Source organism: Pteropus alecto, unplaced genomic scaffold, assembly GCF_000325575.1.
Source record: "Pteropus alecto unplaced genomic scaffold, ASM32557v1 scaffold103, whole genome shotgun sequence".
NCBI classification, from domain to species: domain Eukaryota; kingdom Metazoa; phylum Chordata; class Mammalia; order Chiroptera; family Pteropodidae; genus Pteropus; species Pteropus alecto.
In genome coordinates this window covers 13,919,899-13,936,566 of record NW_006436288.1, presented here as the reverse complement: position 1 = coordinate 13,936,566, position 16,668 = coordinate 13,919,899, and the positions used below count along the sequence as shown (strand labels likewise).

The 16,668-nt window shown below is 34.5% G+C and overlaps 1 protein-coding gene and 1 pseudogene across 1 annotated transcript in view; both read right to left on the bottom strand.

Moving 5' to 3' along the window:
• BICD1 (BICD cargo adaptor 1) overlaps positions 1–16,668 on the bottom strand; it is a 172,782-nt gene that overhangs the window by 93,324 nt on the left and 62,790 nt on the right. The window contains exons 2-3 of the mRNA XM_025047378.1: positions 1,402–1,651; positions 619–744 (exon numbers count right to left, since the gene is read on the bottom strand). Of these exons, the coding sequence (XP_024903146.1) occupies positions 619–744; positions 1,402–1,651 (376 nt within the window). The remainder of the gene's footprint in view (positions 1–618; positions 745–1,401; positions 1,652–16,668) is intronic.
• Positions 8,891–9,009, bottom strand: LOC112480410 (annotated as a pseudogene).

The window sequence follows — 16,668 nt, the reverse complement described above, 5'->3', positions numbered from 1 at the left end:
TACCTCCCATTTCTTTGGTTCTCTCTGTAAACAAAACAACTCCTGAAAAAGTTGCCTCTACTCTCTGTCTCCAATTTTTGTCCTTTTATTCTCTCTTAAACCTAATCAGGCTTTTGCTTCCACTGCTCCACAGAAATGTCCCTCACTGGGTAAGAGTAAGCAAGTGACCGCCCAATCCTGGCACATACAGACGCATCAGATAAAGAACTGGAGAGCAGCTTTGTTCTTAACGCTCCTTTGCAGCGATGAGAAGTGAGGCAGGACATCTTGAAAACTGTCTCATGTTCTTCATATTACTTAGTACTTCGAGTCTTAGTACTAATCATATTAACTTCCACTTGTTTGGCTCCTTTCTCTCTCCAAAGTCATACTACTATACTTGGGCATGTCCAAAGATGATGAAAAGGTAAAGCAGAGACCTCACTGTAGATAGTTCATTGTAACTTGGACATGTCTAAGTGTAAATTATTGATGGAATTCCAGTATTCCAATAAATTTTGGACAACTTATGTCTCATAATAATGAAACTCTATTTGTAATATGTCACTAATTTCCAGAAAGATATCAGTGGATTACTTCTGTTATACTTCATAACATTAAAAAATTTTTTCATCCTACCTTTTTCTATTTTTACAACAGTTAGTAGTGGACCTGGTACCTGTTTGTCAATCTCCTGTTTGTCTACTGCACTCGTGTAGAAATGAGAAGACACCTGCACCTCTTTTGCAGCTTTCATATCAAAAACTAGAGTGGATGGTTTAATAGTTTCCAAAAATGTTCTTTAAAGGCTTTGGTGGATAAAGCTGCTTTTGGCTACCAGTGTCCCCAGCATCACTGGCAGACTGACTCGAGCAGCCTGAATATTCCCCATGATGCTGCTATGGGAAAGCTGAAGAGAAAGAGTGATAGAAACAGGACTGAGGAAGGAAGTCTCCCTGACCTAATTCACAGCAGCTGCAATTTGCTGCCTTCTCTACAACCTGAAAAATAGTTTATGGCTCTGCATCACCAGGCTCTAAGACCCCTCAAAACACTCCCCCAGGTCTCATTCCCCAGGGAAAATAGTCCTGTCATTTTGAATTAGTGCTGACACAGAGTATTACCATCAACTGTTCTTCTCCACAATGTATTAAAACAGAAAAAGGGGAGGAAGTGCTAAGGGCATTATATTTTTTAAATTCTTTTGCAGAGCAGTAAGCCCAATTCCCAAATAATAAATTAAAGACTTTAATTCTTAACAGACAATAAAAGAGAAGAAAGCTCATCTCAGAACAAGCTGCCATTTCACTAAAAAAGCAGAAAAAGTGCTAGCATTAGTATTATGTGCTTTTTGCTTAATACACTCCTCTGATTAAAGAAAAAGGTTTATTCCTCTCGCCTCCAGAGAACTTCATCTTTTTTCTCCCTCCCACCAACCTCTCAAAGGGAATTTGTTTACCTCCTTCAGATCCTGCACAACAGCTGTGAGCCTCTCATTTTCTGCCTGTACGTTAGTGACCACAGCCCGGCTCTGTTTCAGTTCATTCTGCATCTCCAAGATCTTCCCCAGGTAGTAAGCTTCCTTTGAGGCCGACTCTTGCAGAAGCGTTTCCTCCCGAGTCTCTCCATCCTCAGCAACTTTACGGTGGATGGAGAAGGACTGCCCAAAGGCCTGCAGAAGATTTGAAAAGAAAAAGAGTGCACAATAAAATGCACTGTAATGGCACTATTAAACAGACTTGGGAAAATGTTTTGTTTTGCCTTGTTTGTAAGGTGAGCTATTCTGCAAGACCTCTAAAAGCAAAAAATACGTATTTTATGTAACAGTCTAGCAGCTCTTACTGATGCTTTAAATTAATTAATAAGGAGAAATAAATTTTTAGACATCTTGCTAAATATATATATGTGTGTGTGTGTGTGTGTGTGTGTGTGTGTGTGTGTGTGATATATATATGTGTGTGTGTGTGTGTGTGTGTGTGTGTGTGTGTGTGTGTATATATATATATATATATGGGTTAAACAACACTTGAAAAACATTGCTGCTTGCTTTATGTTACCATTTTTTTGGACAAATCCTATTAAAGGATCGACAGTACAGTGCTAATGAGCCCAACAAAATTCATGTTCTAATTTTCATTCTAGGAAAGAAAATAAGACTTTCATTAGTTTTCTGATATATTAGCAGTAAGGATACACCAATTATGACTACTACCCTTAACAGACAAAACAATCAAACAGCATTCAAATTGCCCATTACCAAAGCCAAAAAAATGTAGTCACCATATAACATATATGTATCTATTTGTGCCAAAAGAAATACAGAATAATAAACCAAAAACTAATAAAACTGGTTGTCTTCAGGAGGTGAGTGGGAATGAGGTGAAAAGAATGGGAAAATGAAACGTGATACAAGGGATGAGGCAGGGAGTGGTGCTTTTCTAGTACACCTTTTTCATATAGTTTTAACTCTCGGAACTACAGTAATATTTCACATACCTCCCAAATAAATGATAATTAAAGTCAATCTCTATATGTCAGGGGAACCCAAATGCAATGCAAACAATAAATGAACCTGGCTGTATTACAAATGAACAACGTAACTACATTGAAAGAGTGAAGAAAAAAGGTCTAACCTGAATAGTTTTGGAAACCAGTATTTTTGCTATATACTGTAAAACTAAAGACAAAAGGAACTGTACCCAAACACTACTACCTAGTTAGTAAATTTGTTTCTCATAGGGATTATGGGATCACAATTCTAAAGCTTCTTTATATATATATACTAGGGTTGAGCAAATAAGTAAATATATTACAATAATGAAAGCCAGGTTTCTCGCCATTGGAGAAAGGAATTACAAACAAGGAAGGGAAGAAGTCTAGAAGAAAACTAGTGGTATTGGGTTGTAATTAGAAGTATTAGAATGAACTTATAGTCTTTATTAGGTAGATAAATATTCAGATAGATAGAAGAGAGGCGTTTATGTTTAAGTATACACATATACATATTTCCTAGCTCTGTCAGCGGAGAGGGCCTAGAAGTAATGGCATACCAATAGCAATGAGCATACCGTGCACCTGAATTTTGTTTCTAAATATCAATCTCCAATCAGAAGAACTAGGAGTCTTTGGAGAAAGAACCAATTCTTGGGCTGGAGCAAAATTAACTTGGTACATCTTGTGGTACCAAAGAATAAGTAATAAAATCTGGGATAATTTGGACAACAATAATTATAGTAATGAATTATAATCCACAGAATAAAATAAATATTCATGAGTCTACATTGATATAACTGAGAGAAGAAATAGCTTTCATAGTAGAACTCTAATAAATGTAGAAGGAATGATGGAAATAGAATATCTCAGCATTTGACAAATATCGATTAATAATTGTTGCAAGTAAGAATTATCAGTGGAACATAAAATTAATAGACAAAAAGTATGATGAGAAACAGAATATTTGTATAGTCTCAAAGTATTTCCTCCCAAGATACTTATTAATTCCAATGGGAAAAAATAGTAACTTTGTAGTGAAGAGATCTGGTAGACCTTAACTAAGTGACAAAAGTTACATCAGCATCAAGGAGACATATCAACATCATGTACCATCTGATATAATAAACTGAGAGGGACACAGCATCACTTCTGTGGTAGTCTTGCCAAAAAAACATAAGCCAATTTTTATCATAAAAATAAAAACTCAAACTGGGAGACATTCTACAAAATTATTGACCAAGACTCTTCAAAAGTATTAAAGTTAGGAAAAATAGAGAAAGACTCCTCCAGACTAGATGAGACTAAGGAAACCTGGCAATTAAATGTACTGTGGGATCCTGGACTGGATCTTGGACCTAAAAAAAGACATTAATATGACAACTGGCAAAATTGGGATAAATTCTTTATATTGGTCAATATTATTATATCAATAATATTGATACAATTTCTGGTTTTCATAATTGTAATATGATTATGTAAGATGTTAACATTTGAGGAAACTGTGTATAGTAGGGTACATGAAATTCAGTGCAGTGTTTTTGCAAGTCTTTTCTATGACTAGAGTTATTTCAAAATAAAAAGTTAAGTAAGTAAGTATAGTCTATACTCTAAAGGAGTTGATAGATCTAGTAAAATACTGGTACATAGAGTTATAAAGAATGTATGTGCTCAAACACCAAAGGTATAATATAGTCAATTAAAAGTACTATAGCTTTATGATGTACTTTGTGATATTATTATGTTTTGAAATTTAAAATGCCATAAAAGTCCATGAAGAAATAAGGCTGGAATTAACCTGTGAAACTTAGTTTCACACCCCCTTTTTTTTTTTTTTTTACAAAACTAGAGGCAGAAAAGGTATATGTTAATTTTTATAAGGAACATGGCAAAAGTTAGGAGGAAAGCATGATTTACTGATTTACTCTTTTTCAAATTAAACTCATAGAAGAAATTTTAAAAATACTAATGTGGAGACCCATGTCTCTCTCAATAAACTATCTTAAAATCTTGACATGGATCAAAATCAAAATATGGTTCCTAAGCATCAACTGGAAAGAAAGATTTCAGTATCAGTGTTCATCTGTACAGAGCAAACCATTCCTGGCACTTGGCCTGTTCAGGCACTGGACAGAGAGAAATTCTTATTTGAGTAGCCAAATTTCTACATGTAGTAAAAAAGCATACAGATTCACAAATAAATGAAAAATTATTTTCAGCGATGATGTTTACTTTGCTTTTCTATCAATAATGGTCAGAGTCTATGAAGTCAATTCTGAATTCACTACCCGTTAAAATGCTTTTAGGTATACTTGAAACCTATATAAAACCTTATTAAGCAACATCGCCCCCAATAAATTTAATAAATTTTTTAAAAGCCTTTAGATGGTTCGTTTCTGGGTTTTGGCAAAAAAAAAAAAAAAAAAGCCTTTGGAGAGGAGAGGTCTGGAGAATTCTGGCAGCACATCTCCCCAAGTGACCTGATGAAGTCTTCAGCAGATTCGAATCCTGGCAAAGGAATCCTGACTCTATAGTCAAGTATTAGTACAATTTAAAATTAGCATGAACTGTGTGTCAAGTACCTCAGCTAGCTTCTTTTTCACAACTACTTTCTCACTTCTATGTAATAGAAAACTTCCACAGAGCCATTTTCTTTACTCTGCTTGAGTAAAATCAATGGACTTAAGCAGTCTATGGCTTTCATATTATTCTCATCACATAGGCAATATTCTTCTGGCATAAAACAACCCAAAGTCTTAACAGAAAGTGAATTTATCTTTCCATCTTGATGTAAAGTTTTATAAATTGTATTCTGGATCCAGTACCAAAGAAAATTTAAAAATTTCAGATATATACATGGAAAGGATTTTCAAAAAAGAATTAAGAATTGAAATTGCTATTATAAAAATTTTGATGAATCCTTAACACATTTATTGCAGCTTAGAAACCTTAACTAAACATATAGGTTTCCAAATATGTCATTATTTTTATGAAGAACTTGTCCTTCATTGGACCTGATTTGAAAACCTTGTTTTCAAGGTATGCAAGGTTATCCAAGGACATCTGTACTTGAAATAGAAAAATAACACCAATCCTGCATAGGCTATAGATACCCAATAATCTGCATTTCCAAATCCACCGAGAACTAACATTATTCAGAAAATATCTGCACTTTAGAAAGGGAAGGTGGAGGAGAAAATACTCCTATTTTGCCTAATTCCTAATTGTCAGTAATTGAAATTGGGCATGACAGCCAACTGACATCTATCCACTGGCTAATTGTGAAAGTTGATTTACCAGACGTGTCTGGCTCTGCTAGCTATCTCCCCACTCCACCACCATTCCAACTATATCCTGACAAAGTGGGGCCTAAGAGAAGAGAAACAATCTTTTTCAAGGCAACTGAAGCTGCATCCTTGGCAGAGATCACAGAACTAGCTTCAGTGTCTATTTATAGGCAATTCTAGGGTAGTAATGCTTGTAGTTCTATTTTATCCAGATAGCAAATTCCTTTTAGACAGTGCAATCATTTCATGCATAATTTTTATTTGAAATTAATTGAGGTAAACTGACATTTCTATACAATTTTAGAATGTATTATAATTTCTCATTATGTATGTAATTATAATTGCAAAATATTACCTTTAATATATTCCTTTGCAATATTTCACAGTTGCTTTAAATTGTATACCAGAGAAAGTCCAATTAGCTATATAATAACTACCTTGTTTTCTCATTCTACCGACATTTTTAATCCAAAGAAAATTGACAGTTTTTACCTTCATGTTCAATATATTAGCTGTTAAGTAGAATTACTGTTACTGTGAGCAGAATTTTCATACTTATTATTCCTTCATGATATGAAAGATAAAAGAAATAAAAGTTTGGCTATTTATATCATTATCTTTAAAATATGTGTCCTTGGTTACAGAATTTTCATTCTTTCATCTTAAAAATTATAGCAGAGCAGTGTACTAGGTCACCCAAGGACATTAGACAAAATATTTTCTTAATTCAAAACACTAAAATTCATTCACTCATCTGTTCATTTATTCAACAAGTAACTACAAAGAACTGTAACAGGCACTGCTTTAGGCAGTGAGGATTCGATAATGTTCTAGAAAAAATATTTCTGCTACTCAGAGCATATATTCTAGTGGAACATAAAGAATTCAATAAGTGCATGACAAAATGTTGGAAAAGTTCCAAAAAGAAAATGAAAGCCAGGGGAGGAGCGTAAAATAGCACTGCCCAATAGAAGTTTCTGCAATGATGTATCTGTGTTGTCTAATATTGTAACCACTAGCCACAAGTGGCTAATGAGCTCCTGAAAGGTGACTAGTGTGACCAAAGAACTGAAGATTTTATTTTTTGTAACTTTGTCACATATGGCTAATGGCTGCCAGGTTGGACAGTGCAAGGATAGAGAGTAAGGCAGGCTGTAGAGAGAGGAAGCCTCATTTAGAGGAGAGAGATGATACCTCTGACCAAATACCTACTCTGAGCAGATGCCTGAAGAAAGTAGGGAGTGAGCAAGCATCTGACCTTTCCCTAAAGGAACAAGCCTCAGTGTAAGCATTGCTGAGCAAGAATTACAGCACTGACATGACCCCTCTTTAAAGACTATCAGTGGCAGTTCTTTAAAGTCCCTACTACAGCACTTTACTATCTGAGAGTTCCAGGGACTATTTAGACATGATTTACCTTGTAGAAAGGAAAAGGCTAGCAACTGGCCTGTCACTGAAACTTATCCTCCTCTATGTACGACTTTACCATCTTTGAACATATAATAAACATTTGACCAATTCTATTTCTCTGTTGCCTCAGCCACCAGAAAATTCAGCATTAAATGCTCTGTAGCAATTTAAGTTTCTGGTATAACTATCTCCTGTTTTCTCTATAGCTTTGAGTTTTTATTATTTTTACCCTATTGTATTGTTTTATTTTAATCTACTTCAAATACTTTGGGAATAGAAAGGATATGCGTTATAATCCAATAAAATGATTTAAATAATGTTTAATTATCACTCGTTTTACATTGTCTTAAGAAAAGTCCATTAAAAGAATGGAGTTCGAAAGTATAATAGAACTGAAACTTCTATGAAGGATTCATTCTTATTCTGTGGAGAACAATGAGCCCAAAAGATGTCATAAAGTACATAAAAATAGAAATAAGCTAGTTAACTTGTTAGAACAGGCTATGAAACATTTCCCAAACCACTATATTCCAGCAGCAAAGTGTCTTACAGGGTATGACCCAATTAGAATAGAAGGAACACCACTGGAGGTGAGACAGCCCAAAAGTATCCAGCTGGGAGAAATCTGTTTCCATGACTCATATGGTTCAAACATTATTAGAAGTCAAAGGTTTCTCTGACAATCAGAATCAAGCCTGATCCTTGAAAGGGCACATGTGCTCATGAGAAGCAAAAGAGGTTAAAAGCATGTACTCCTGAACTGAATCAACTCTGCCACTTACTAATTATATGACATTGAGCAAGTAACTTAACATTCTGTGCCTCAGTTTTCTCATCAGTAAAATGGGAATAATAATTTCTGTTACATAATGTTGTTTTGAGGCTTGAAAGATAAAATCTATGTATCACTTGGAATAGTTCATGGTACAAATATAGTTAAGTGCTCAATAATTACTGGCTATTATTAGTAGAAAGATGACGTGCTTTGGAATCACATGCATTTGTGTTTAAATCTGCTTCCCCTAAAATCTTCGGCAAGATCTTTGAATTTCTGTCTCAGTTATATCTTGTGTAAAATGAGAATAAAAACATGTACCTTAAAGGTAAGCACAGACTAGCCCTAAAAGGCAAGGATATCAAATAAGAGGTATAAACTCTACAGCAAAATGCCTTGGACGCAGTAAATGCTTATTAAATATCAGTCCCCACTCTCTCCCTCCCGCCCTTTGGAAGTCTCAGATCTGTCTCTGGCAGGCTGTCACATTCTCTGGTATAAAAGTTTTCCTTGGACTTACCTGTACATGACTCAGGAGGCTGTTCATCTCTTTACAGAGAGCAGAGCCTATTTCTGAAACACCAAACCTCTTACCAGAAAAGGGAGCTCTGATGTATCTCTTTTCTTATTAAGCCATTAAATATGTAAAAAAAAAACCAAACAAATTTCTCAAGGCATAGGCTATCTGGTTTAACAAAGAATTCCGTTTCATCTTCTTTTAGTAAGAACTGTCAACTTGTTCTTTACTTCCCCCATCTTTTCTGGCTTTTAAGTTAACTTATACCCAATTATAAATTCTAACCATCTGGAAAATACAGGATATTTAATTACCAATTTTTGATTCTCATTTTGCATTTTGTAAGCCATTTTTAATTAATCAAAAAATAAAAAATATGCATTTTAACTTGATGAGACCAATTATATATATATACTTTTTTTTTTTTTTTAATGCCTACAGCAACCGGTCTTCCTAGGTGGTCTCCCATCCAAGTACTAACCAGGCCCAACCCTGCTTAGCTTCTGAGATCAGACGGGATCGGGCTTGTTCAGGGTGACATGGCCATAGACCCGATTATATTTCTGAAAACAATCTATCACTTATCCTTAACTGATTTAATCATTATGTTATGTGGCTACAGGGCATCATTCTAATGAACTTCATACCACATTTCTATACTTCTTAACAAAATATTCTATGATAATTTGATTTAATGCCCGATTTTCTCAAACATAATACCTAATAGTCTATCATTCGAATATGTATTTACTTAAAGTCTAGATTTTTTTCTATCCTTGATAGTTTGTAATTGGTACTTTCTGTCTTGCTTAAGTCCCTATTCAACTGTTCAGAGATTTTTCTAGATTTTGTTGTCATGTGTTGAATATACACAAAAGTCAATACGTAACAAAATATAAACACACACACAAAAAAATCAAAATGGATTTCTGTAGTTTAAGAAATAGACCAGGACCCATTAGCCTCAACGCTTCTGTCTGCCCTTCCTTGGTCCTATCTCCCTCACTGTACCCAACCCCTCCTCAAGTAAGCACTATCCTAAATTTTATATTTATAATTTTCTTGCTTTTCTTCATACTTTACCATATATGTTTGTATGTGTAATATTGTTTAATCTTATTTTTAAAAATTCATCTATATTCTTTCTTTTGCAATTTGCTTTTTTTAACTCACCTTTAAATCCTACAATTTATTTTGATTAGTGTAGCTGTAATTTATCTATTTCTATTGTTATAGTCTTCTGAATAAGTATGTACCTCATTTTAATACAGTCATGTGCCATATAACATAGTCAACAACAAACCACATATATGATAGTGGTCCCATAATATTATAATGGTGCTGAAAAGTTCCTATCGCCTAGTGATGATGAAGCTGTCATAACATCACGGCACAAGATATGTCTCTCACGTGTTTGCAGAGATGCTGGTATAAACAAATCCACTGCACTGCCAGTCGTATGAAAGTATAGCACAATTACAGTAGTAGGCTATATCACCAAGGTTTGTGTAAGTACACTCTATGATGTTCATAAATGATGAAATCTTCTAACTACACATTTTTCAGAACATATTCCCTCATTAAGCAGTGCATGACTGTAATCTAATCTCCTAACAATGGATGATCAGATTGCTTCCAGTTTTTTGCTATTACAATGTATAGCTGTGAACATTCTTGTACATATCTCCTAGGCTAGTGTTTCTTAAAATACATTTGCTGAAGGGACAGTTTTATTTTTAATCCTTAGTAGACTGATGCTTTTGGAAAATACAATAAAAATAAATTACTATAACCATATATCTACCTTATGATCCAGCCATTCTACTCCTACGTATTCATTTTCCCAAGATAAATAAAAGCATGTGTCCACGTAGATTTACATACAAATGATCATAGCAGCTTTATTTTAATAGCCAAAAACTGAAAACAACTGAAATGTTTATTAATAGGCGAATGGATGAACAAATTGTGGTGTATCCATATAATGGAATAATACTCAGCAATAAAAAGAACTACTAATACATGGAATGACATGGTTGAATTGCAAAATAACTATACTGAGCAAAAGAAGCTGGACACAACAAGAATGCATACTGTAAGATTCCAATTATATGAAATTCTAAGGAATTCGAACTTAACTATAATGACAGAAAACAGAAGAATTGTTGTTGCCCTGGAGAAGGGGTAGGAAGTGGGATTGAGGAAGTGGTGTGGAGGGGCAAAAGGGAAGATTATAATGGGGTGCAAAAATATTTTGGGAACTGATAAATATGTTCATTATCTTGGTTGTGGTGATGATTTCACAAGTGTATGCATATGTCAAAATTCAAAGTGTATATGTGGTTTGTTATATGACGATTAAACCTTAGTGCTGTGTAAGTAATAAATTACTAGGAAGAAATATGAGAAGAAAAATACAAAATATAAGTCCCAATTAACTTTAAGGCTTTTTTTTAGGTACACAGCAAAATTAAGAGGAAGGTACAGAGATTTCCTATATACTCCCTGCCCCACACAAGCCTCCACCAGAGAAGTACATTTGTTAAAACTGATAAACCTACACTGATACATCGTTATCATCCAAAGTCTACAGTTTACATTAGGGTTTGCTCTTGGTGTTTTTTATTCTGTGGGTTTGGAGAGGCCCACAATGACATGTATCCACCATTACAGTCTCATACAGAGTAGTTTCTCTGCCCTAAAATCCTTCTGTTCATCCCTACCTCCCAATTCCTGCCAATTACTGATCTCCCAAAGTTTTGCCTTTTCCAGAATGTCACATAGTTGGAATCATGTAGTTATGTAGCCTTCTCAGATTAGCCTGTTTTACTCAGTAGCATACATTTAGGGTTCCTCCATGTCTTTTCAATGGCTGGACAGCTCATTTCTTTTTAGTACTGAACAACATTCCATTGTTTGGATGGATGACAGTTTATGTCCATTCACCTTACTTAGTACAGCCTGTTGCTTCCAAGTTCTGGAAATTATGAAAAAAGCTTCTGTAAACATCTGTGTGCAGGTTTTTGTGTGGAAATAAATTTTCAATCCCTTTAGGTAAAAACCAAGTATCATGATTATTGGATCATATGGTAAAAATGTTTACTTTTCTAAGACATCAACGAACTCTTCAAAATAGCTGCACCATTTTGCATTCCTACTAGAAATGAATGAGCATTCATGCTGCTCCATATCCTCACCAGTATTCAATTATTTTATTTTTTATCATTAAATATAATGCATAAAATTATATTTCAATAAATTTAACAGGAACAAACATAAGGGAAGAAAAGGATTACCAAAACTGTACCATTATTCACTTACAGTATGATTAATATAAATATTTATCTTGATGCAGACCTGTAGAAAATAATTTGCAAATCAGTGCTGGTCTCCAGATAATACTTTGAATAGCATTACACTAATACTCTGAATAGCATTCCATGTGTGTTTCTTTAGCAGTGTTTCTCAGCCCTAGCGGCCCATTAAAATCACCTGGGAAGCTTTTTAAAAAACAAAGACACACAGACTCTATCTCCAAATATTTTTAGTTAACTGATTTGGGACAGAGATTCTCAAACATTCTTGGTTCAAGGTACAGTTGGTGTCTCAATAATTTTTGAAAAACACCCTAGGACAGAAGAAATACTAAATGACTCCAAACAACTTTGTAAGTCTATAGCCTAACAATATAGTTTCTATTTCACAAACGAATGCAGATAAATTGAAAGAAAAATATTTTAATTTCATTCTTAAATAACCACGATTACTTACTAATGGGATGTGTGCGCTTGTTGGGCACTGCACAACTTCTCAACCCTGGAATCAGATTGGAACCTGCCACCTTCATTTCTTGTTCCACATTGATTTTCATGTGGCATCTGGTTTTTATGAGAGGAACTACTGAAATCTAGCTTTGCAAAATATTGCATAATAGAAAAAATGTAGCAAATCTAACATTGACACTGAACTGATCTTGAGATAATAGTTCACACAATGTCAACAGACTCCAAGTATCACTGTGTTCCTCTCGAACATGTAAAATATCCCAGGGTCCTCTGTGAGTTTGTGAGTTTGTGGTGGTGCCCCCGGAGCATCTAGGCACACAATTTGGTAACCATAGGTCTAGGGTAAGGCCTGGCGTAAGTATTTCCTACGTGTTCATTTTGAGATTCAATATAAGGAAGAGTTGAAAATCACTGCTCTAGGGTATGAGCCAAGAGGTGAATGACTGGGTTGTAACTTACACACAGGTTCAACTATTCCTGACAAGACTGCAGGGTTCTCCAAAGTTGCTGAACTAATTCCCACTGCCACCAACAGTGTCTAGTAGTTCCTATGGCTCCATATCCTTACTGTCAACTTTTAGACTTTTAAGGTTTTTGCCATCCGGGCAGCGTAAAACAGTATTACCAAGTGGTTTTAATTTGCATTTCCCAGATTACTAATAAAGTTAAACATTTCATATTTTTATTTACCATTCACAATATCTCTTCAGTGTAGTTTCTATTCAAGGATTTTCCTACAGAATGATTTTTTTCTTTATTAATTTGTCATTTATATGCATGGCAAATATCTTCCCCTAGTATTTATGGCTTGTTTTTTTTTAACTCATTTCACAGTGCCTTTGATGAATTGAGGCCTCATTTTCTAAAGAACAGGTGGGTACCTGTTTATTATTTGTCCATTATATGCATGGCAACTATTTTCTCCCGGTTTGTGGCATCCCCCCACAACTCTTTTAGAGATGTTTTTTGATAAATTAATGTCCTTGATCTTAAGGTAGTCCAACGACCAATCCCTTCTTCTGGCTAGCACTTTTTGTGTATCATTTAAGATCCTTCCTTCCTTCAAGGTCATAAAGCTATTCTTTACTTCCAAAAATTTTAAAGTTTTGCCTTTTATATTTATGTCCCTTAATTCACCTTCAATTGATTTTTGTGGATGAAATAAGTACAGATCTATTTTAATTATTTTTATATGAATAATCAATATCCTTAGCACCATTTAATGAATTGCCCCTCCTTTCCCACTGATGTTGAGTGCCAAGCGGACCATAAATCATATTGACATAGTGTGCCTGTTCCTAGGCTAGTCCATAGTGCTCCACTGATGATCATAAGATATTGAAGTAAAGAGCAGGCAGAGGGACCTCACGTCAATTCCTCTGAATAAGATAGATCCCTCAAAGGAAATTATTTTCGTTCAGGGCTCAAAAAAGGAAAGCCTTGCTTCAGAAGAAAACACCGTAGAAAAGAGGTTTTTATTCAGGAAAAAAGATCTTATGATCTATTTCTGAGTAATAAATACACTAGGCTTTTTGAAACCTAAAGAAAGTAATGAGAAAATATTCTTGCCGATATTAGCAAAAAACAGTAGTAAAATGGAATTATGAATATGACCTAGATTTTCTTAAAACTCAGTTGTGACTAGGATGTAAGAGAATATATGAATTAATGTTCTGTCTCAAATTTATTTTTGTCAATGTTTTTTAATAATTTTTAAAATTTTTTCAATTACAGTTGACATCAATATTATTTTATATTAGTTTCAGGTGTACAGCATAGTGGTTAGATATTTATATGATTATGAAGTGATCCCCCTGATAAATCTAGTACCCACCTAGCACCATACATACTTATTACAATATTAATGACTATTGACTATATTCCCTATGCTGTAGTTTAGATCCCTATGACCATTTTATAACAATTTGTACTTAATGCCTTCACCTTTTTTCACCCATCCCCCTAACTCTTTTCCTACCTGCCAACCATCAGGTTGTGCTCTATCTATGAGTCTGTTTCTGGGATTTTTTTTGGTTGTTCATTTATTTTGTTCTTTAGATTCCACATATAAATGAAATCATATGGTATCTGTCTTTCTCTGTTTGACTTATTCCACTTAGTATAATACTTTCCAGGTCCATCCATGTTGTTCCAAATGGCAAAATTTCGATCTTTTTTATTACTGTGTAATATTCCATTGTGTATATGTATCACATCTTCTTTCTCCAATTGTCTATTTATGGGCACTTAGGTTGCTTCCATATCTTGACTATTGTAAGTAATGCTGCACTAAACGTAGGAATGCATATATCTTTTTAAATTAGTATTTTGGATTTCTTCAGATAAATACCCTGAAGTGGAACTGCTGGGTCATAAGGTAGTTCTATTGTTAATTTTTTGAGGAACCCCCATTTTGTTTTCCATAGTGTTTGCACCAATTTTCAATCCCACCAACAGTGCACGAGGATTCCCTTTTCTCCACATCCTCTCCAACACTTGTTTGTTGATTTATTGATGATGGCCATTCTGACAGGTGAGATGATATCTCATTGTGGTTTTAATTTGCATTTCTCTGATGATTAGTGATGTTGAGAGTCTCTTCATATGTCTATTGGCCATCTGTATTTCCTCTTTGGAGAAATGTCTATTCAGGTCCTCTGCCCATTTTTTCATTGAATTGTTAGTTTTTTGGGGTGTTGAGTTTCATGAGTTCTTTATAGATTTTTGGATATTAACCCCTTATCAGATGTATCACTGGTGAATATCTTCTCTCATTCAGTAAACTGCCTTTTCTTTTCTTTTTTCTTTCTTTTTTCTGTTCTTTTGTTTTTTTTTTATTGTTGCCTTTGCTGTGCAAAAACTCTTTAGTTTGGTAGAGTCCCATTTGCTTAATTTTTCTTTTGTTTCCTTCGGCAAGGAAAACGTATCAGAAAAAATATTACTATGAGCAATATCAGAGAGCTTACTGCCTATGTTTTCTTCTACGAGTTTTATGGTTTCAGGTCTTACATTTAAGATTTTAATCCATTTTGAGTTTATTTTTGTATATGGTATAAGATGGTGGCCTGGTTTCATTTTGTTGCATGTATCTGTCCAGTTTTCTCAACATTATTTACTGAATAGACTGTCTTACCTCACCGTACATTCTTGCCTTCGTCATAGATGAATTGGCCCTGTGGGCATGGGTTTATTTCTGGGCTCTCTATTTGTTCCATTGAAATTCTTGTGTCTGATTTTAGTCTAGTACCATGCTGTTTTGATTACTACAGCCTTGTAATATAGTTTGACATCGGGTAGCGTGATACTTCTAACTTTGTTCTTCTTTCTTAAGATTACTATAGAGAATAGATCAAGTGACTTCTACTATTAATCAAGTAAGAAAAAATATTTCTTAGACATATTATTTCTTTTTCTCTGTATGTAGGCACTTATGTTCTTACTGGTTAACAAAGTGAATGAACCGTATGTTTTGAGTGTGTCTTCTTGTCCTCATCTGAAGTAATGTGATCTTTTACTTGAATTTTTAAAAACTGCCTCAGTCAAAAAAACATTATTTATAATAGCAAATAACATCACTCCCTATTTTGCATATAAATGTCAGTAACCTGTCAAAGTCACCAGCTGGTAAGTGGCATGGCTGGAATTCCAATCCCAGAGCCTGTGCATAAACTATCCCATACTGTATACAGCAGAACTTCAGCAAGAAATTAGATATGACAAACCTAATAAGAAGCATTAATAAGATAATATGAAACTTTCACTGTGAACTTATAGGTAGTTAGGAGATACTAAAACAGTTTAAGCAGAAAAAGATATGAGATTGTTCAGGCTAAACTAGGGCAAAACCATCATCTAATTAGCTCTTCCCTAGTTTGCTGTCATAGAAAGGACTGTGAGTTGTCCACACAATGTCCACTCTCCCTCTTCCTTAGTAAAAATGTTGATGTTATTTGGGGTGGCAATGTCTCCAGCTTAAAGAGTACTTTTCCTAAATTCCTTGGCTTCTACGGGTGTTCAAGGAATTGTAAGCAGATGTTAAGCAGATGAAAGCTAGGGAAGATCTTTCAAAGGATGCTAATTTAGTTGAGAGATATCCACTTTTGCCATTCTATTTTCTTTTAGCTTGAGACTTGGATAGGATGACTGAACTACTAGGAGCATCTTGTTACTATGAGGAGACCTTTGGCATGTAAACCAGCACTAAGGATAGCAGGAAAGAATGTGAGAAGGAGCCTGGGCCCCTTGTAACCACGGAACTGCTGCACCAACTCTGAACAACTTACCCCTAGAATTCTTTTATGTTTAAGCCACATCCATTAGTTTTCTGTAAAATTTGGATGAATCCTAATCCTAAGTGATATAGTATCATAAATAATTCTTTAACTTATAATTATCCTCAATACTTTCTTGCCAGAAATTTATAAG